Source organism: Larimichthys crocea, chromosome III (assembly GCF_000972845.2).
Source record: "Larimichthys crocea isolate SSNF chromosome III, L_crocea_2.0, whole genome shotgun sequence".
In the NCBI taxonomy this organism is placed as follows: domain Eukaryota; kingdom Metazoa; phylum Chordata; class Actinopteri; family Sciaenidae; genus Larimichthys; species Larimichthys crocea.
Genome location: NC_040013.1, coordinates 24,651,646 through 24,672,185, shown reverse-complemented (window position 1 = coordinate 24,672,185; position 20,540 = coordinate 24,651,646). Strand labels below are relative to the sequence as shown.

Below are 20,540 nucleotides of genomic sequence, written 5' to 3'. Positions count from 1 at the left end.
TAAGCTCCCCCTTACGGCAGACAGTTCTCTCAGCTCTCCATGTGGCCATTTCATGCTCTGTTTCTAGTGAGAGAGAGCACTCGGTTTTTTTTCAGGGGGCCTTTTTTTTTTTTTTATAGCTGACCTATATGTCATGTATCACATATGCAGGTACTTTATACTTTGTACACTGACTCGGCGTCAAAGAACTTGAATTGTTTCTTTGTTCTCTCTCTCTCTCTCTCTCTCTCTCTTCTCTCTCTCTCTCTCTCTCTCTCTCTCTCTCTCTCTCTCTCTCTTTCTTTTTGATGTACGCGTGGCCATTTTGTTTATATTCTATTCCAATATCAGGCCCGCTCAGCTCAACTCCAGTTACAAGAGAAATCAGACACTACACCTCTTTGCGTGTGTGTGTGCAAGTGTGTGTGTGTGTGTGAGGTATATGTGCATGCTTACATTGTGCGCCGAGGCCTTTTTGTTGTCTGTACTGCAGCTTCTAGTAAAGCTTGTGTGTGTGTGTGTGTGTGTGTGTGTGTGTGTGTGTGTAGCCTACATAGCTCTCCACCATCGACATCTTCTTCGTTCAACCGAGACAAACGTGGTACTCATCTTGATCTTCTGATATCCCAAAGATTCGTGTTTTTATCCTATTTATTTTCTCACTGAATTGATCTACCAGCAAAAAAAAAAAAGTGATACACTAAGTCAAATGCTACGATGTCCTAGCTCTCCTTTTCAAGTCATTTCAAACAGTGCCTATAAACTATCACCTAAACGAGGAACCCGTCCCGGTCTTAGAATACCTAGTCAGTCTTTTGGCTTATTTTACTTAACATGCACTCGAGAGTGGTGTGTGTGTGTGTGTGTGTGTGTGTGTGAGATTTTTTAAGGCTCTGATTTCCTCATTTTCTGCAAGAACCTCAAGTCAGCAGTCCGCGTCTCACGTCGAGGACTGGAAAAATCAATCAGAGATGCCGCTAAAAAGTTGGTGCCCGTTATGCCTTAAAACGTGGAGCGTCGCTCCGAAGCGTCACCCACCCTCCTCCGTCCCCTCTGAAGATGTCTGCTATAATGAAAAAAAATAAAATAAAAGCGTGGCTACGGCTCCCAGCAATCAGCCTCACACTCTTTTAAACTTAGTTTAAACTATTTTTGTAATAAAAAAAAGGTTTAAAAAAAAAAAAGTTCTCGTTAAGTCTGTAAAATAAAGACTCCGGTTTGCTTGCGATGTACAATCAGCTCCCCTTTTTTACGCCCTCTCTCTCTTTGTCTCCTCTTGCCAATGGAGCCCACCAGTCACATTGTGGAACAGAAAAAATCATAACAGCTGATTTGAATGGTTTTAAAACGTCCAATCTTCCCACAAAAATGTCTTTTAAAAACAAATATAGCCGTTAAAATCTCCTTACTAATGAAAATTAGTATAAAAGCTCTGCAAAAACATAAGCGCGGACGACTTTTTGACATGTTACATGTCACTATTTATGAAAAGCTTTGTCCAAAAGTAACAAAATCCACCTGCCAGCACCTCTAAAGCTCACTGATACACATGTTATATGTTGTTATATGTGGTTACATGTTGTACGTTGTGGTTTTACAGGGTGTTGTGTGCCGGACTATTTCTTGGCCAGGTGTAGGAGTTTTTTTGTTATCTTTGGACAGGCCACTTGTTTTCCAGCAAAGAAAGTAAATACAAGTGTTTCCCAAAATGTCAAACTCTTGGTTTTAAAGCCAAAAGTTTTTGTTTGTTTGGTAGATTAACAGCGAGCCACGTGCTGAACCCACACTTACATGTGACTGGCATGTGCTATTCCACTTTTTTAAAAGTTTTCCCGCCTCTCCATGAGTAACGCCAGACGTCTGACAACAGCTCACGTTGTCGCGGTAGGTGTGTCGATGTACAAACTCAACAAAAACACTGTCCTCACCTGCCTGTGTCACCTGTCGTTCAAGCCAGCCAATCACACACACCCTCACACTTGACAGCACAACACTAAACTAAACTGGCGGCAGCGCTTGGGTGCTTTTCTGCTCCGTCTAATACGCCTGGTTGATGATGGCGGCATTCGGGGATGTGATTGGGAAAGACGATAAGCTTTTAAAAAAATAATAAATAAATAAAGAAGAAGCAGGACATCGGTGTGGTCCCATTGGAAAAAGAACAGGAGTCCAAAAAACAGCTGAAGTTCTGGAAACAAACATCCATCCCTGATTGTTTTGCCAAGGAAATGTCACTTACTGTAGTCGAAATGCAGAATGCCTGAGGATGTCCTTTTTCCTTCCCTGGTTGTGTCTGTTTCATACATCCTGTCCTGTGTACCAGTACGTACGTCCTTGGTGTGTGTGTGTGTGTGTGTTTATCCCACATCCCTTTCCCCTCTCCTGCCCCCCTTGATCCAAAGCTACTGGGATCAGCTGAATATGCTATCACATTACCAACACCTATCCAGTATAATCAGATCCTTCGATGATGTGATGTATCGGGGACAGGGCCAATCAGATTGGAAAGAGTGTGTATGTGTGAGCTTGTGTGTGTGTGTGTGTGTGTGTGTGTGTCAGTGTTAAATCTTTTTTCTCTGCCTCGCCTGGTGTTTGAGTGTGTTCTCACATGTCAGAGCCATTTACAAGTGCCTGAACGCATCCTCTTTATCTCCTCGTGTATTTAAATTTGAAAAATCAAAAGAAAACGACTCCCTGTATCGAATTAGACCCATTTTTTACGCTTTAGTATTTTTACCTCTGTAAAAAAAAAAAGAGCAAAAATTATATTATATATATCAAGTGTATGTTGTACATTTTTATTTCTATTTTGTTTTTTTTTGTTTTTAAATAACTGTTTCTAACATGTACGATGGATGTAGCTCTTGCTTTCGAGAAGGAACAGGAAGTACTTTGTAGATACCGAAGGGTGGTCAGGTCTGTGAGAAAAACAAAAGTGAAATGTGTGTCTTACCTTCCGCCTCCAATAAAATGAGAGAAAACAGTGAAACTACACACGAGTCCGCTGCTTAATTTGACTCAGAATAACCGTGCCCGTCTACTATAAAACGTTTCCAGCGTTTTCTGCTGCTCCATGTTCCTCCAGTTTGAATGTTCTGTCAGTGATTCGAATCAGATTTAGGCTCAATGATGTGTAATGAGCAGAATGTGTCAAAGTTATGAAGATTAAAATGTGAAAAGAAATCCATAAAAAGAGGATTTACAGGAGAAAAGGTGTCTTACGCCGGCACCTCAGTGAGGCTCTGCTACTTAAGCTGACATGCAAGTATGTTTACCACGTTAAATATCTTGGTTTGCTGTGTTATGCTCACGTTTGCTGATTAGCAATAAAAAAAACAAAGTCCTAATCAGAATCAGAAATACTTTAATTATCCCAGGGGGAAATTATTTTTGTTACAATACTCAAGTATACAAACAAACAAAAACAACATATGTAAACAAGTAACCATCTATTAAGAACAAAACAATATATAAAAACTATATATATATATATATATATAAATAAAAGATCAAATTTACAGTTAATTAATGTGCAACAACTTCAAAAACTGATTGACATGTTTGTGTCAGATGGTGCTGCAGGCAGATGTTTGGTTTCTTAATATAAAGTATTGGAAAAAGTCAGTGTTGACGTGGTGGTGGTGAAGAAAAAGTTGGTAGGAGAGCATGAGTGTCTACAAAATGTAGAATTTTCATGTGGACATCAAGTCCTGCAGCAAAGCAAATGGACGATGGTTGTTGTACGTATAATTAATTACATTTTTGGGGGGGGATCTAAAATAGTTTACTGAAGGTCTATTTTGAACAAGCGCAGACTCGTAAACATTCAACAGATGAATTCCTTAAACTATACAGAATCTATAGGGAGATGTAAAATTGCCGGGCAGATGGATGTCAGCCGAGACTTCATAATGAGGCCTGAAGTTTCTTTTAAAGTTAAAAAAAAAACGACTATAGTCCGATGCACAAAACTCTTTGTGAAGTATTTAATGAAAGGAAGCACAAAGAAAATAAGCTGGGCCTTAGTACAGCCTGTTTCGTTCTCCTCAAGATGTCTTTCCCCTGCTGCCTCCCTCCTCAGCGGGAACATGTGATAGCCATCGAGGACGTCGAGCTGTTTCACTCAGGATGTCTCTGGAAAAGCATGTGGGCGATAATGATGGAGCGCGAGAGAGAGAGAGAGAGAGAGAGGGGAGGAGGAGGAGGGAGAAAAGAGAAGAAAAAGACGGTCCCCGAGGGCTTTTGGGGGCCTGCTAAGCAGCTCAACGGCTGCAAACAGCATCACAGTCCACATGTGCAAACATTTAAGATATCTGCTCGTGTAATGGGGTCAGCGTGGCCCCTTTCTGGGTGCACAAAGCACCGGCGCTCACTTCCCAGTGAAGTTTACAGGAATGGGTGGCTCGTCCCGAACCAGTGCTGTGGTCTTACGTTCAAAAGATTTAGGAGAATTTTGATGTTTTTTCCTCCGTGCGGCTGAGAATTCGGTTCTACGTTTTGAACACAAACGTTTCAGCCTGTTGTGTTTCTCTGCAAGGCTCCAATAAGGCCGATAATCCATCCCACAGTGAGCTGAGATGCTGCAGAAGCAGAAGATTACAAGGAGCCAGATAATTGTTTAAGCATTGCCTGACTTTGAGTTCAAACCCTTGCACCTGAGATAAACCGTGCAGGACTACTGAAGAAAACAAAACAAAACATCCCTCTACTCCCACCCTGTGGAAAATGTTTTAGCTGATAAGGGTTTGTGCAAAAGCAACTTCAAAAATCTGACAAATTAAGTCACAGCTGTGAAATGTACTCTTGTGTTCTTCTTCTCTACTCTAAAACTCTTGAGAAATTGAGAAAACGATCTCCTCACAGGGTCCATCTAGTAGCTCTTGTAGAGCTTTTGATTGTATCGCACAATCAGTCCAGTTGTCGTCGAATTGAAGATGTTTAAATTGCCATTTTTTCTAAGTAATTTGGCTTAAAAGTTGACTGAAGTCTGTCTGGAGTCATGCTTTTAGTGCGAGCACTTGAAAAGTTGATACTGTTGAGAGAAAAAATAGAATTAAAGAGTAACACAAGAGTATTTCTTTGTGTAGTAAAGGCAAAGCACCGGCCCTTCGTTAAAAGTGCACCAAAGTATTTTTAGTAAACGTCCTGAGTTACTTCCCACCTCTGTTCAGACCGGTGATGCTCCGATGGGGAGGAAACTTCAAACGGCGCTTCAGAGGTAACAGTTCAGGGTTAAGAGGGAAGTGGCAAAGAGTCGAGGGATTAAAATGGAACAAGGCCGGAAGAGTCTGGGTGAGATCTTTATTTCAGGCACGGAAAGAGAGCCTCTTCCTCTGGTGGCGCCAGTCCTCTTGCCACTGTTCCATTTCCTCTTCCTCCTTCTGGCCTGTGCTGCGCGCCTGAGCGTCAGAGTCACCTTCATATACCTCCATCCTCTCCTCTGGACGCGCAGTTTATCTATCAGCCCATCTGATCTGCCCTCCAGCTCTCCGCAAAAGTCTAGAGCTGCTCGGCTATTTTTAGAGCAAACGTCAAACATTTGATGGTTTTCAAATGAGACTTTTCTGCCTTTTCTTGTCTTTTATTAGACATCGTAATGAACTGAATATATTTTGGGTTTTGGGACGTTGGTTAGACAAAAAAAAGACGGTTAATAATGCCACACTGAGCTCAAGGAAAAGCACTTTTGTCACAGCTTTCTCATGTTTATTAATCAACTAGTCAAGACAATCTGCAGATTAGTTCACAAAAATACAAAGTATTTTTAATCCATTTCAAACTCTCAAACATTTTCTAAACCATCTTATTTATTATTAAAGATAATTAAGAAAGATAATTGTCATGTTTTATAAAGTAAAAACCAGAAAACAGACCTTATTTTTCTCGGCTGATGACAGTAACAAAGTACTTTCGCTGCAGAGCTGGAAGGAAATACGCCGCTGCACATGTATTTTTGTACTCTACAGTGACGCAGTTTTCAGCCAACTAATAGTGAACGCCAAAACATGGAGAAAAGTCATAAAGCCAGCAAAGAAACTCAGAGTACCGTCAGTTCAACAGGAGGACTGGAGGTTGCCAACATCAGCTTCTGCTCATAGCAGACCAGGTGAGAGTGAACTCCAGCTGAAGTTGAATAAATTGTTTTAAACCTCGATGATTAGCAGACACTAAGATGACACAGCTCTGTGTGGAAGTCTGTTTTTTTTATTGATCTGTTCCTCTCGGCCTGAAGATGACTCAGAACTGACTGGCAGAATATCAACAAGTAGGACGTGGCTTTGTAAAGATATTTATGACTGACAAAACAAGCCCAACTTCTTCTACAGCTTTCAACTATATTGAAACACACACACACGTGTGGTTGTTTTGTTGGGACAACTAGCACTAAACTTTAAGGACAAGATGGATTCGAAGTCCTGAAGGTGCTGTAGATGAAAACAGAACAGCTGCTCGAGCATGTGCTAAAACTAAAAGCTTGCAAGTGGACCTAGTTTTTGTGAAACTGTTCAAGAATGATGAACTTTCACACTTTTGTTTGACTGATTGGTGTCATGGAGATAGACGTTGTTACCAGGGAGACTCATCTGTAGACATGGCAACAAAAAACCTGAATAAAGCATAGACGTACAGCTGGTGCACAGCTGATGTTTTTCCCAGTCTTTCCTACGGGACTGGGAATGTTCGACATTATAGACTGTGAACTGGATCAATGATTGATTTTGAGAAATGAAATGACTAATTGGTCGTTATTTTGATCATCAGTCAACAGTTTCAGTCATTTTTTCCGAGCAGAAATGTGAAATATTCACTGGCGCCACACTCGACCATGAGAACGTGCCGCTTTTTGTGTGTTTCATGTAGCTGTGAGCGGTTTGGACTGTCGGCCTCTCTGAAGATGGCGCATTTTTCACTTTTTGAAGACTAAACATTCGATTAATTAGTCTAGAAATAAATCAACGGTTATCTGCAAGCCCTACAACAGAAGAAGCTGCCACACGAACATCCTTATAAATCACTTTTCTTTATTTAAATCAGCGTTAGGCAGTTATGCTATGAACATTACAGGAAAATAAAAACAAACAGTGACAAAAAGAAAAGACATTAAAAACATGAGATCCAGTTAACATTAACTGCACTTGGCACTGGATAGACTTTCGTGGAAAGGAGGAGGAAAAAAAAATATACACATTTATCATACTTAAAATAGAAGTGCCTCCAGTAATCATTAAGTCGACCGTTGGGGGTGAAAAACTGGAGAACGACAGCGTTTTCCACATCCATGAAATACCGTTTATTTTCCCAGTTTTGCGGTGCTCGCCGTCTCACCGTCAAGCCCGCGACTGCCTCCTGCTCGTCGGTGGATCTGAAGGAATACGACAGGTGAGGTGCTATGGCGTCGTCACAGTCTGTAATATAGCTACAACTGCTCGCACCCGTTCATTCAGCTCGAGATTCACACCGAGAGAAAGAGAGAGAGAGGAGGAGGAGGAGGCAGTGGCGAGGCTGTCTGATGAAGAACAAATATCATCCCTACCCAACATGCACACACACACACGCACACATACATCCAATCATCTCACCACCCACAAACCCCCTAAGTACCGTCACACACACACACACACCCGATGTCAAGCTCAGGGGCTTTTCTTTGTGTATTTGTCCCTTTATAAATCAACCATCAATTCTTCATAAAAACATGGAGGAACTTCTGTTACCACGATACACTCCATTTACAATGGTAGTAGTGCACAGCAACAAAAATTAAAAAAAAAAAAAAGAAAAACGATATAAACCGAAACTCATACATCCAACAGAAAGGAAAAAAAGCAAAAAAAAAAAAGACATAAAAGTAATCCCTCTCCCAGAAAAGAAAAGTCATGATATCATTTATAAAAACCGACATAAAAATGTGATCAGTTCTCGCTCGCCTGGAACAGATGCTGAAAGCGGCCCGTGGCTGTTTGTGGTGGACCCTGATTGTGATATTAGACGCTTACGAGTTGCTGAGAAAATTTGCATCGATTCATCCCCTCCAGACGTTTAATAATCGAGGGAGGAACGCTCGCCGCCGCGTTTACCCGCCGAATTTCATTCACGGCCAAACTTATTGACATTAACCGCACCTGATTTTTAACCTTCTCCACCCGACCTCCACGAAACACACACACACACACACCGGCAGGGCGACGTCAACCCTTCAAATTCGTAGTTTAAGTAAAAGGAGAGGTTTCAGTGTAAATCTGCAAACAGGGAGTTGGTTCTCGAGGGGGGGGTTGCGAGGAAAAAAGTGTGAGCCAATCCCAGACCAGGAGAGAAGAGAGGCAGAGAGGAGAGAGGAGGAGGAGAGCGGAGGAGGAGGAGAGCGGAGGAGGTGACGGCTCAGTTCCTTCTGATGTTTGAGGAGAGCCGAAAGAGAGAAGAGGAGGGATAAATAGATATATACTCTGCAATGTGGGCGAAGGGGGAAATGTGTGTATGTCATGTATGTATGAATGTGTGTATGTGTGTGTGTGTATGTATGAATGTGTGTGTGTGTGTGTGTGTGTGTGTGTGTGGTCTGTCCGTCCAGTGCTTTATCTGACGGTGACTCCAAGTTTTTCCAGCACGCGGACTCCTTTCTCCTGGTACTCCTCCCGGGTCAGCCAGAAGTTGTCCTTGTCCTTCATGATGTCGGCCAGCACGGCTCCGCCCAGGAACACCATGTGCTTTCGCCTGGGAGGATCCTCGATCCGGATCTTAAATTTCTACAAGACGAGGGGACACAGAGACGTATGAGAAGACGTTTATGTCCTGCAGACGAGGACGTGTCTGAATGTTTCGTCTTTCTCGGCTCAGCAATGATTTTTCTGATCAGCGTGAAGCAGATTTTACAGTTTCAGTCCCGACTACATCGAGTACAATGGAAGACCAGCAGGACAAAATGATCTATAATTAGTAGAAATCAGTAACATCATTTATCATATCACAATTTTTCCCAGCGGTGTAAAACAATAACTCTCAATGAAGTAATTAAATGACCCAGATAAGTGGCAGAAAATGAATGGTTGGGACAACCAATTACAAATAATTAAAGTACATATTTGTTTTGGCTAAAATCAACAACCATAATAATAAAATCAGCTTCCTGGCTACTGTAGCTAGTGGTATAGAGATATTGTTTGCTGCAGGTAGTAGACAGCGTCAGGCGTCGCTCAGCTTATAGATGTACAACATCTCCCGACAGCCTGCGATCTGATACCAACGGATTCAAACATCATAACCGAAACTAAACTAACTAAAGCACGTGCTGATGTTTTTGTCAGTTGCATGGATCATTTTAAATGTCTCATACCGATTTGGGATATTTATTAGTGTATGTAGCATTTTGGAATTAAATATTTAGGATGCAACAAGCTGTAAACATCTCCGTCATGTCACAGCGTGGCGCTGTTTTGGTTCGTTCTCCATGCCTGCCAGACTGTTAACTTGCTCAGATTTGGACATTTTTCCCAGTTTATGTGCTTCTAAATATTCAAATATACGACATAGTTCATTTGTTTTGTCTTTTGGTTGTTCGGACGTTTGCACAGGGTGTCTTTCTTTTTTTTTGAAAATCAACCAGATTCTTTAGGCGGCTTCTGTTCCAGCTCGAGGTCGATCGACACAGGCTGCTTGCGGCGTCAGTCAAAAAAACAGAACACAGAATCTGGCCGTTTCATTTGGCAGATACGTAATATTATTAATGTCAGCATTGATCTGGAGAAGTTTTAAATGAATGCAAGTCTAATATTCACTCTCCTTTAGCTCTGTTTTGGTCTCCTCCAGCTGCTGAGAGAAATATATGAAGACAGCTGCTGTGTTTGTGACATGTTTCAGTCATTTGATCCTTTAATAATCTAAAATATGTATTAGTGCAGCTTTATATGGTGGCACGAGTATCAAAACATCAATAGAAACTTCTCCCCTGCCACATACTCCACCTCTGCTCTGTCTGTACGCTCAGTGCGCTCCAAACATTCATATTTTCACCAAATAGGGCGAAAGACACGAAGCTTCCGTCGGTCGCTCGCGTGTCTTTGCTGTGTAAATGTAGTTGCGAGCGACAAACAAACAGCCAGAAGGTGCGAGCTGCGAACGGGAGGCGGTGGATTCGGCCACGTTTTGACTGCAGAAAACAGGAATATGCAACAGGAAGGGTTTAGAGAGTTTGTTTTGTTACCTCTTCTCCTCGCTGTAAAACCTTGTCAACAGTGGAATCCACTGTGACCGACATGAATTCAGGCTGACCACAGCCACTGCTCTCAATGAAAGAGTAAACTACAGCCATCTCTCAGGCCAACAAAGTGTTTGGTATAAAAATATTTGAGTCTCGTTACAGACTGCACACTCTGAGGAGGTTTTTCACGAAGGATATATACGTGAAAAACACGATTGCTACGTCTTCCAAAAACAGATAAACAGCCGAAGGAATCGGCTGCAGTTGCGGGCACGAGAGTAAAGCACATAATGAGTTGCTTTTGAACTCGTGAGTCATCTGAAGACTTTTTGTTTACAAGATGGTTCTGTGTAAAATCATCGGTGTCTTTGGGACACTGGCGTGGAAATGTAATGTAGTGATATTCCTCCAAAACAAATATTTATCATTGGGGAAGTCAACCCCACATGTGTTGCAACTAAAATGTTCAAAGTTTAAAGAAGGTCTGTTAATCTCTGGCACCGCCTGGTGGTGGGCTGTGCACACTGCGTACATCTGAGTACATGTGGATGAGTTGGAGGTGAATGAGCACTAACCGCACATAGTTCAAGGTGTTTGATGTGTCGAGAGCGTGAGACAAAGGAGATACTGTCAGGTGTCAGTCACCGTTTACGCATTCAAATATGTTCCCTGAGGTTGTTCCTGCACTTTACTGCTCTCTCACATGTGGGGAAACCCCACCCAGCCCAACTTAAACAAACCCAGGAGAATCAGCTGGAAATACTAATTCACACCGACTCAAAAAGGTCTGCTGCTGCGGGAAAGACAGATTTCTGAATGTTCAATGAACTCTTACAGTTTTGTTTTTTTTTAGACTGCATTAGCCGCAGCGCAACTGACACTAATCGAGTTCTAATTTGAGCTCAAATTAATGTCGTATGGCCTGTTTTCAAAGTCACTGTAAACCACATCCACATTTTAGCTCAAGAGAGAGAAATGAGGTGTTACAGGGGGGGGTGATATCTCACCGAAAGCTTGTCCACGTCTCCCTTGAGCACGCGCTCCAGGTACAGCTGCTTGAGTTCCCTCTCGAGCCGAGAGGGCAGGCCGGGGTACATGGTGGATCCTCCCGATAACACGATGTGTTTGTAGAACTCGGTCCTGATGACGGGAAGAGACAGAGAGAGAGAAGGTGAGAACGGGACAGAGAGGACAGACTTTTAGCACGAAGACTTATTTAGATTTAATAAACCTCAATGAATTCTGTCACAGCGAGTTTAAAATGATGAAGTATCGTGTTTCCAAGCTTACGCTTCTGGATATTTCTGCTCGTTTGCATACCCAAAGGTCAATTTCCATACTTTCCATACAGACTTCTGCTTTGTGAGAAATATTTAGTTTATGTCCAAACCCTTGTATTGCGTCAATGAGAGCTCTGCTGTGCTGACGCCATTATTTTTGCATATCTCTCTGTCTGTCTACGTGTGTGTGTGTGCGCGCCTCTGTCGATATCCATCTATATCGAGCATCCGCACGCTTTCGTTTCGCCTCACCTGGTGTCGATATCGGCCGCCTGGATGGTGTTGAAGAGGAGCTCAGCCACTCCGACACCCTCCACGTTGATGAGGTGGGGCTGGAACAGAGCCTCCGGGGCCTCGAATCGCTCTCCTCCCACCTTGATCACACGACCATCTGGCAGCTGGACATGTGTAGGAGGGATGAGATGAAAAGAGAAGGGGAAAAAAAGAAAATATGACACCGCCGAGGAGGTAGGATTTAATGTATGACTCAACGGAGAGTCATAAATTCTCGACGCAAGAATCGAGAATGATACTGTTCGACGGTTTGTTTGTGAGGAAGTCATAACTACTCAATGAACACTGTAAAAGACATTTCATGTGTGTTTACTACAGTTTGGAAATAAACTCCTACAAGGCTCTGATAATACCGTACAGCGAGTTAAATCACAGAGAGTGCAGACTCCAAACTGGGCAGAGTGAACGTGTGTGTGCGACTATAAAAAGGCTTCATTCAGCCGAGGGCAGTGGGAGGAAGTGGAGCCCAGCCACCGCCGCAAAGTGGCTGCACAGGAAATGATGTAACGCACAGTTCAGGGCCCTTCGGCCACAGTTACATTGCCCTCCTTGTTTCGGCACACAAAACGATACTTACACATACATGTTCACACACCTACACACACACACAGTCGCCTACACTAACCCAAACACTCATGGTCAGTGAGCTCTGAGACACAACATGTGCTCGCTAAGGCGTGCAGGAACACAGACCTTCAGGACCTGCGTTTAGATTCTGTGGTTCCCCCCTCTGGAGGGGAAAAGGGCTTCGGAAAGAAAAGCAAGCCTGGTGGAAGGGAGCGCTGCACCCCCATATGTTTGAGTCCCAGAGAAAACAGTTAGTCAGCAGCACTGCCCTGGTCCTGGAACAACCAAGCCAACAATGGGCATGTGGTAGTCTACTTAGCTCAGTGCAGAAACAGATTTAGTTACCCCGTTAAGTTTTGATTACTTCAAAATACGGCCGCTTTTTGAACAGCAAACCCTTCGAGGGGGGATTCTTTCTACGCTGCTATTTTTGAGCAGAAATGTGAAACTTGTGTGCGTGTGGGGCGCATAACTCATTTTACATATTTAAAAAAATATATAAACAAAACAGAAGACACCCCGAGGGCTGGAAATATGTTGCTACTATATGTAAAAATGTCCAACTTTGCTTAATGCGTCCAACAAAACAGTTTCCCGAAAATTAAAATGTTCTGGGTCGTCTTTAGGCTCACATTCAGACTCAGTGTGTTTGAACTGACTTCTGACTTAAGAATAATAAAGGATAAGACATTTTTTATTATCGTTTTACAACCTATTATGACCAAAAATACTGGAGCACCACCATCATCCAAAGGGAGACAGGTCGGAGTTTAATATGGAGAAATGATCTATAATATCTTTCCTCTTTGGATCTTTATTTAAAAGGTTTGTCCTGTTCCTTTCCTTCTTGTTTGATGCATAAAGTGTCCATGTGAGGGCAGCAACCTGTTTAAGACCGGCTGCACACCTAATGAAAAGACAACCACAAACACCGGCTTACATAACGGAGCTCAGGGGCAGTTGAACAACTTTGTGAAACAACTCTCACAAACAGGCACGTCAAACCACATACTCAACTTCCTCCGAGTATTTAATAGAGGGTCTGTGCCAACAACCTGATACCGTGCACGCGGTACTCCTCGTCAGTGTCTTACCGTGTATGACTCCACCAGCACGGTGGTCTCCAGCGCCAGCTTCTGCTCCTGCTCGATGTTGTAGCCCACGTAGCACAGCTTCTCCTTCATCATGCGTACCGTCTCGAAGTCTGCGGAGTGGTTGAAGGCGTAACCCCTCAACAACAACAGCTGCGCCCGGAGAAGGAGAAAGAGGACATGGGGACGGGGAGGAAGAAGCAGGAAGAAGGTGATTTAAAAACAGGAACTAGTGGCACTGCTAGAGCTAAGTCTTTAATTACTTCCTTTAACAAAAGGAGATGATGCTCGTTTGCACTTCCTAAAAAAGTATTAAAACTACCAAACAATTCATCTGAAGAGCAGTCCAATTAAAATGTTGTGTTCTTTGTTGCTCTGTCCGGACTGACTGGATACCTTGATGAGGTAGCGGGTGATATCCCTGCCTGCGATGTCCAGGCGTCTCGTCAGGTGGGGAAGGCTAAAGCCCTCGTACACTGGACAGATGTGTGTCACGCCGTCACCAGAGTCCACCACCACACCGGTCAGAAGGCCTAAAAAAACACTTCAGTTAATAATCTACAATTCTACCAATATAAGGTGTGTTTGTTTCTGGGCTTTATCCAGTGTGTGCTCTGGTCTACTGATTGTTAAGCCCTGTTGGCTGAGTAAACACACAAAAGCTGGAAAGATAAGACACGTAATGTAACAATTAACTGCTAATAACGGCTCACAAGTCGGTAATAAACTCAGACGTAAGGGTAGGGCAGACTGCTCGTGGGTGCGAATAGTTTCGGCGTTCACCTGATGCAGCTTGAAGCAGCACACAGTTTGGCTCCAACACATCAGAACGTTCAGATAATGTCACTGAAACTTGGCGATGACTTCATGTGACTGTCTAGACTTTCTGGCACGAAGAATATTTCTGCCGTTTAAGTAGTCTGGCAAATCTTTGCACAAACTATTTGACAAAGGCGTGGGGGGTAAATACCGACACACAAGATTATTTCCTCAATTCAAATTAAACACGTGTCTCTGAGCTACTGAGCTGACTAACCATGAAATCGGACATATAATGCTGGTGTCAGGGTAAATCTAATTTCCGGGTGATTAAACATGTAGCATGTGTGTGTGTCTTCTTACCTTGAGCATACAGTGTCAGCACAGCTTGAATAGCAATGTAGACGCCTGAAAACTGGTAGGTCTCAAACATCACCTGCAGGGGGAGGCCAGAAGACACCAAACAGTAAGCAAGTTAGTAAGTATGCTTATAATCGATTCATCTGTAAACACTTTATCGAATAATCGAAGTTTGGTCCATAAATTGTCAGAAAATTGTTGACCGCTGTTTCTCAAAGCCCCACACGATGTCCTCAGATGTCTTGTTTTCTCCACAACCCAAAGATATTCAGTTTACTGTCGTCGAAACCAGAAAATATTCACAACTGAGAAGCTGAAGTCAGGATTTCTTCACAAAATGTAGTATAGTTTTTAGTATTTGACAACTAATGATGAGAACTTGAAACGATTTCACTATAAATCATCACTGTTTTGTGACTTTAAAGGCTCCACTACACACACACAGTGGAGTGTTGTAGTGTCAGGCTTTCACTGTGAAGGAGCACTGCACCATTTATAGATTGAACGCTCACCAAAGCACCGTGAAATCCCCTCAAGAGAACAACAGTGAGTCGAGTGTGAGGACGGTTCTCTATCAATGCTCAAAAACAAGGAAGTGATCCATCATCAATAGACAGAAGGAGGAAGGAGGATCAACGTGAAACCTTTTGAATTGCACAACTGAAAGTTTCCCACCTTTAATCTGAACGCACGCAGAAACAAGATGAAACTATACCTCGATGATTTTTTCGCGGTTCTTGGTGGGGTTCATGGGGGGCTCGGTCAGCAGGATCTTGCAGTTGCGGGAGTCGATGTTGAGCTTCTCCGGGCCGAAGGTGTAGTCCCACAGGTGCTTCATGTCGTCCCAGTTCCTGACGATGCCGTTCTCCATCGGGTAGTTGACCTCCAGCATGGAGCGCAGCTCGCTGGCCTCGTCCCCCACCATCAGGTCCTGGGAGGGAGAAAGGTCAACACGGATAAACATTTAGAACATCTGCAAGTGTGGCTCCCAACGTCTGAGACCCGGTTTGGATCAGTCAGTCACTGGGACGAGAACTGAGGACTGGATTAGGCAATAAAATCAGTTGCCACCTTGGCCTGCGGGTCTCATAAAATCAGATTAACCGGATCATCAAGTCACCTGTCGGATGACGACAGATGTATCCATGTCTTTGCACTTCATCTTGAAAACTCAGTTACCCAGCATGCACAACAAGCCATTATTTTCCATGCATCTCCACCTGGAAACACTTGTGTTTCCCCTCCGCAGCTACAGTAAACCACTTGTTTTAGTACCATTCAACTAGCTGCATGCAAGGCAGCCTGGCAATGTAAACAACCGCTGGGTTAGAGCTCAGTGTTAGCCACACAGTCAAGCATCTCACGTTCCATTTGGAGACATCAAAAGCCCACTGAAGGCAGCCATTTTATGGGTTCATCCTGTGTGCTTTGGCATCAACAGAGTACCAGTCACCAGGCATCGCCTCCATGTGGTCTCAATAAAAAAAAAAAAAAGAAAAACAGATGTGCTTCCGTCTTCAACTTTCAGCTGTCTGCCATGCTTCCTCATGTTTGGACACTTCCTCTGCATTTGTAGAGATAATCAAGCAAACGCTACGAACTGGACGTTCCTTAAATAAAGACACGCTTTGCGGCATCAAAACAGGAAATGCAATGCGAGACACACACACACCAAGCGCTGTGGCTGCAGCTGACATTTAAAGTTTTTTAGCTGTGATTATTACAGCCCTTAAAATAGCAGGCCGGATTGAAGGAGGGGCGTAGCTGTCAGGATGCACCAGCAGATCAGAGACTGTGAAAATGGAACGGGTCCAAAATCTCTTTTAGCACTCCATCGATAACAGCTGGCCTGTGATTCATCACGGCCTTTTCTGCAAACACCGTTCAAAGCCTGGGAGAGAGGAGTGCATTAATGCACATCAATCTGACACTTCTTTGGGCCCCAATAACACTCCAACTCAACACCTTACAAATGAAGATTAAAAACTAATTAGGATGTTAGACAATGTGTGAGTGAAAAACAAATGAAGAAAACACAAAGAGAGAAAGCTTCAGGTCGAGGCCAAAAAAATAAAATAAAAAACATGACACAACTCTCCGGAGGCAGGCAAGAACAGGAGGCACACACACCGACCTGAACTTACCATCTTCTGGGCATTCTACTTCAGCGTGGGGGGACAAAACATGGAGGAAGAGGAAGGTAGATATTACAAAAAAAAAAAATAAGATGAATAAACAAAAGTTGGAAAGAACAGGAGAAAGATAAAGATAGGCTTCACGCTAAAGGATTTTTGCAGTGGGGTGTCTAAAAGCTCAGATTTCTTGAGTGTTTTATTTCTTGACCTTTCACTCATTTCGTTCTTTATCACGTTTCCCTGACGAGGGTTCGCCCTTCGAAATCTTAACAATAACGTCAGGCGGTCCCGTTCTTACCTTGATCTCGATGTTTCCGACTTTGGCCGTCGAGCGGATGATGGGCCTCCCAACAAGCGCAGGGAAGATGTGCTCTGGGAAGTTGGAGCCTGCATAGCCGCACTTGACAAACTGCATGAAAAGAAGAGACGAGAAAACCCGGAGGAAGTGATGAGGAAATACATCAAAAGTACTGATGAGGAGATAAACCGTGCGGTGCAGCGGGTTTAACTAACGTTTAGACTGCTTAGACAGCCACCAATGTATGCACGTATTCAGCCGGAGAGGCGATCATAAGCGCTGCGTGGACACAAAGGTGAATCAGGTCGAATGACTTGGGTTACATGAGCTCAGAGGGCTGAATCACTCAGCTGTAAGCTCGTCTTTAGGACCGGGAAAAGATCTGAGCTGTGTGATGATGACAACATCTCAAACACAGATGTGACGACACATTTACCCTTAGATTTAAGTTTTAATGCTGCAACACACCGTGTACTTGTTGCACACACATACACTAATAGGTTTAGTGTTCACAGTTGCATGTTAGATTCTTCTGCATTCGGACTATTTGTATCTGACCACGAGTGACTAAAAACGAAAGCGCTGCCGGTAAAATCAAACACCACCGACGCGTGTTTAACCCGCTTCAAGTAAACTTCAGGAATCAGCGCACACGGCTCAGGAATCCGGTTGAGTTTCACCTCGTTTTTGCAGCTGTAGGTGCAAAGATTTCACAGCCAGGTCGTGATGTAAATCAGCATGATATCAGAGGACTAAAAGTGTCGTTCGAACTCGTCTCACTTCCTCTTAACTTCTCACTTCACCCCTGACAGGTTTTTTTTTTTTTTTTTTTTTTTTTTTAAATGTGTCTCAAAAAAGCCTTATGAGTCACTGACTTGCTGAGCCGACATCCTCTTTGACTGCTGACAGAAAGAAAGTACCTTCAGCACAAATGAAGCAGAGCTACCTGTGCTGCCCTCAGACATAAACACAGATCAGCAAAGTGGAAGGTTTTTGCAGGATGGGCTTTTTGGGTCGTTTTGGTCTACAGACCACAAATCCAGCTGTTTAGTGGACTATTTTTAAAGATTTTTAAAGTTAAATCTCTTGGTTGTTGAGTGTCAGCCTACAAACAAACAATACTGTCTCACAGCCCATGAGAGAGAGATTTCAGTCGGCTGATTTGAAGCTCAAACTCAAACTTTAGGACGTCGACTGTCTTGATTTTTCAACCTTTTTACATCCGCAAGATTTCTGCAGCAGCAGCAGCAGCGACACACAGATCTCTGCATAGTTTATACACATCCATACATTTATTCATGTGCTGATCAATAGACCTTCTTCTTCTTCTTCTATCCATACTGTTCTAGCAAATCAAAACGATCATTTCCAGCCACATTAGCACTTCTGCACTTCTTTTTTTGCATGTTGCATGCTGAAATTTCTTTATTACACACAAGAGCGACCAGGAAAACTTCTAGCAATGTTTATTACACACAAGAGCGACCAGGAAAACTTCTAGCAATGCAATAAGTCAATAATAATAATGAATTGAGGTGAGAGCGTGTATCTTGGAGGGAGTGGCTGTCATCTGATTCAATTGCATCGTCCTATTTTAACCTGTTTTTACTGTTGTATTCTTGTAGTAGTTCACTGTTACTTGTTTTGTTTAATCTACTGTTACTGGTTCTACTTAACTGTTAGTTATACATGTGTATATAGTGTTTAAACAGGATATCGTATAGGGTTAAAGTTTTGTTTTCTTTCTATCTCACTCACCGTTTGGGAGCTGCGGTAACAAAAACAATAAAGTATTTCTGATTCTGATTTGATACTTTTATGCTTCTTTTTGTTTGTTTGTGTAATTTGCCGTCTACTCTTATTTATCGCAAGGTGACAGAAAGGCGCCTATGGAATAAAATGTATTATTATATGAACATTTAGTTTAGTGCACTATTAAATGAGCCTCTTTAATAGTGCACATATGATCATTTTTATGCCATTTCTCACTTTTATTTAGGATTGTTTTGTCACCTTACACACCCACAATCTCTTTAACTGCTTTCTGCATGTTGCATGCTGAAATTGCTTTATTGCATACAAGAGCGAGCAGGAAAACAGATTTCTAGCAATGCATTTGTTATGATTGTTAAATAATAACAATAAGGATTTGAGGTGAGAGCTTGTATCTTGGAGGGAGTGGCTGTCCTTTTCCATCTGATTCAATTGCATTGTCCTATTTTAACCTGTTTTAAGTTGATATACTTTTATGTTTCTTTTTGTTTGTTTCTGTTATTTGCTGTCTACTTTTATTTATTGTAAGGTGTCATTGGGTGACAGAAAGGCGCCTGTGAAATAAAATGTATTATTATTTGAACATTTAGTGATAATGAGCCTCTTTAATAGTGCAGATAGGATCATTATTAAGCCATTTCTCACTTTATTAAAGACTGTTTGGTCACGTTACACACCCACAATCTCTTTAACTGTTTGACAGCCTTGTTTAAAAACCAAGATCTGTGTCATGCGGTGCTTATATATAAATATATATAAAGAAAAACAGAGCTGAGTCAGGCTGAATCAGTGAATAAGTGCAAACTATGCGGCCTTTTCTTTTCTTTTGCTGGTTATGTGACATTTTCTATCCGGGAAGTTGCTGCAGCCCGACAGGAAAACATGAAGCTGGTTCCTCAAATTCACCTGACACGGCCTGAGCCGACTGTAAAGCTACAAACCGTGCTCGAATAATTAAAATTAAATATACATTAAATCACTTAAAAACAGCCCAGCTGTTCGATGCTAACTAGCGGCTAACTAGCCGCAGCTTAGCAACCGTTGCTAAGCAAACGAGCCGTTGCGTCTTTTTTATTTTTATTTTTAAAGAGGTTACGTCGGTGTGACAGCCACAGTCTGACAGTTTTTACTCAGCTTGTGTCCTCGCATTCACACCCACTCTGCCTCTGCCCGCTGTTTCCGTGTCACAGCCCGGATGAATGAACGTTAGCTCCGGGGCTAACAGGCCAGCTAGCTCCAAACCCAGCCCCGGTTAACGTTAGCCACTTCCTGTTTCAGTGAATAAATAATAACGACATAAACAGAGAGACGGTTACAAACTCACCCCGGTGCCATTGTCACAGACTACCACTTTCCTTCCCTGGCTGTCCATTGTGTTTAAAAAAAAAAAGCCCAGTAGCCGCTCGAACCTCCCTCAACTTTCTTCTGGCAAGCCGGAAGGAAGACACCAAACCCGGCCGAGCGGAGGAGGAAGGGAAGGGTGCTCATCCGGTGCGAGGCGACACGGAGCCGGTTCAGATGACAGGCACTCCCCTCAGCTCAAACCCTTATTATTGTTATTATTATTATTAACAAATGCATTGCTAGAAATCTGTTTTCCTGCTCACTCTTGTATGCAATGAAGTAATTTCAGCATGCAACATGCAGAAAGCAGTTAAAGAGATTGTGGGTGTGTAACGTGACAAAACAATCCTAAATAAAAGTGAGAAATGGCATAAAAATGATCCTATCTGCAGTATTAAATAGTGCACTAAACTCAATGTTCAAATAATAATACATTTTATTTCAGAGGCGCCTTTCTGTCACCTT

General features: G+C 42.7%; 1 protein-coding gene across 2 annotated transcripts; it reads right to left on the bottom strand.

Annotated features, from left to right (window-relative positions):
- Positions 1-101: 101 nt before the first annotated feature.
- Positions 102-20,252, bottom strand: LOC104930021 (actin-related protein 2-A). Of its 2 annotated transcripts, XM_027278157.1 has the most exons (10): positions 20,056-20,252; positions 16,959-17,069; positions 15,241-15,456; positions 14,529-14,601; positions 13,803-13,939; positions 13,410-13,559; positions 11,707-11,852; positions 11,182-11,314; positions 8,504-8,723; positions 102-523 (listed from the first exon to the last, which is right to left on the bottom strand). In XM_027278157.1, exons 1-9 carry the CDS (start codon positions 20,101-20,103, stop codon positions 8,553-8,555), a joined length of 1,185 nt encoding a protein of 394 aa, XP_027133958.1. In that variant the 5' UTR covers positions 20,104-20,252; the 3' UTR covers positions 102-523; positions 8,504-8,552. The 2 variants fall into 2 exon arrangements, with proteins under 2 accessions (XP_027133958.1, XP_010742988.1); XM_010744686.3 differs by lacking the exon at positions 102-523 and having other exon boundaries at positions 6,982-8,723.
- Between the last annotated feature and the right edge of the window lie 288 nt (positions 20,253-20,540).

Excerpts from the sequence above, each read along its gene's own strand:
- LOC104930021 (XM_027278157.1), bottom strand. The coding sequence starts at position 20,103 with ATGGACAGCCAGGGAAGGAAAGTGGTAGTCTGTGACAATGGCACCGGG. Across the intron at positions 11,853-13,409 it reads TGCTGGTGGAGTCATACACG|CTGCCAGATGGTCGTGTGAT; the intron begins GTAAGACACTGA and ends ACACATGTCCAG. Across the intron at positions 8,724-11,181 it reads GAGACGTGGACAAGCTTTCG|AAATTTAAGATCCGGATCGA; the intron begins GTGAGATATCAC and ends CTCGTCTTGTAG.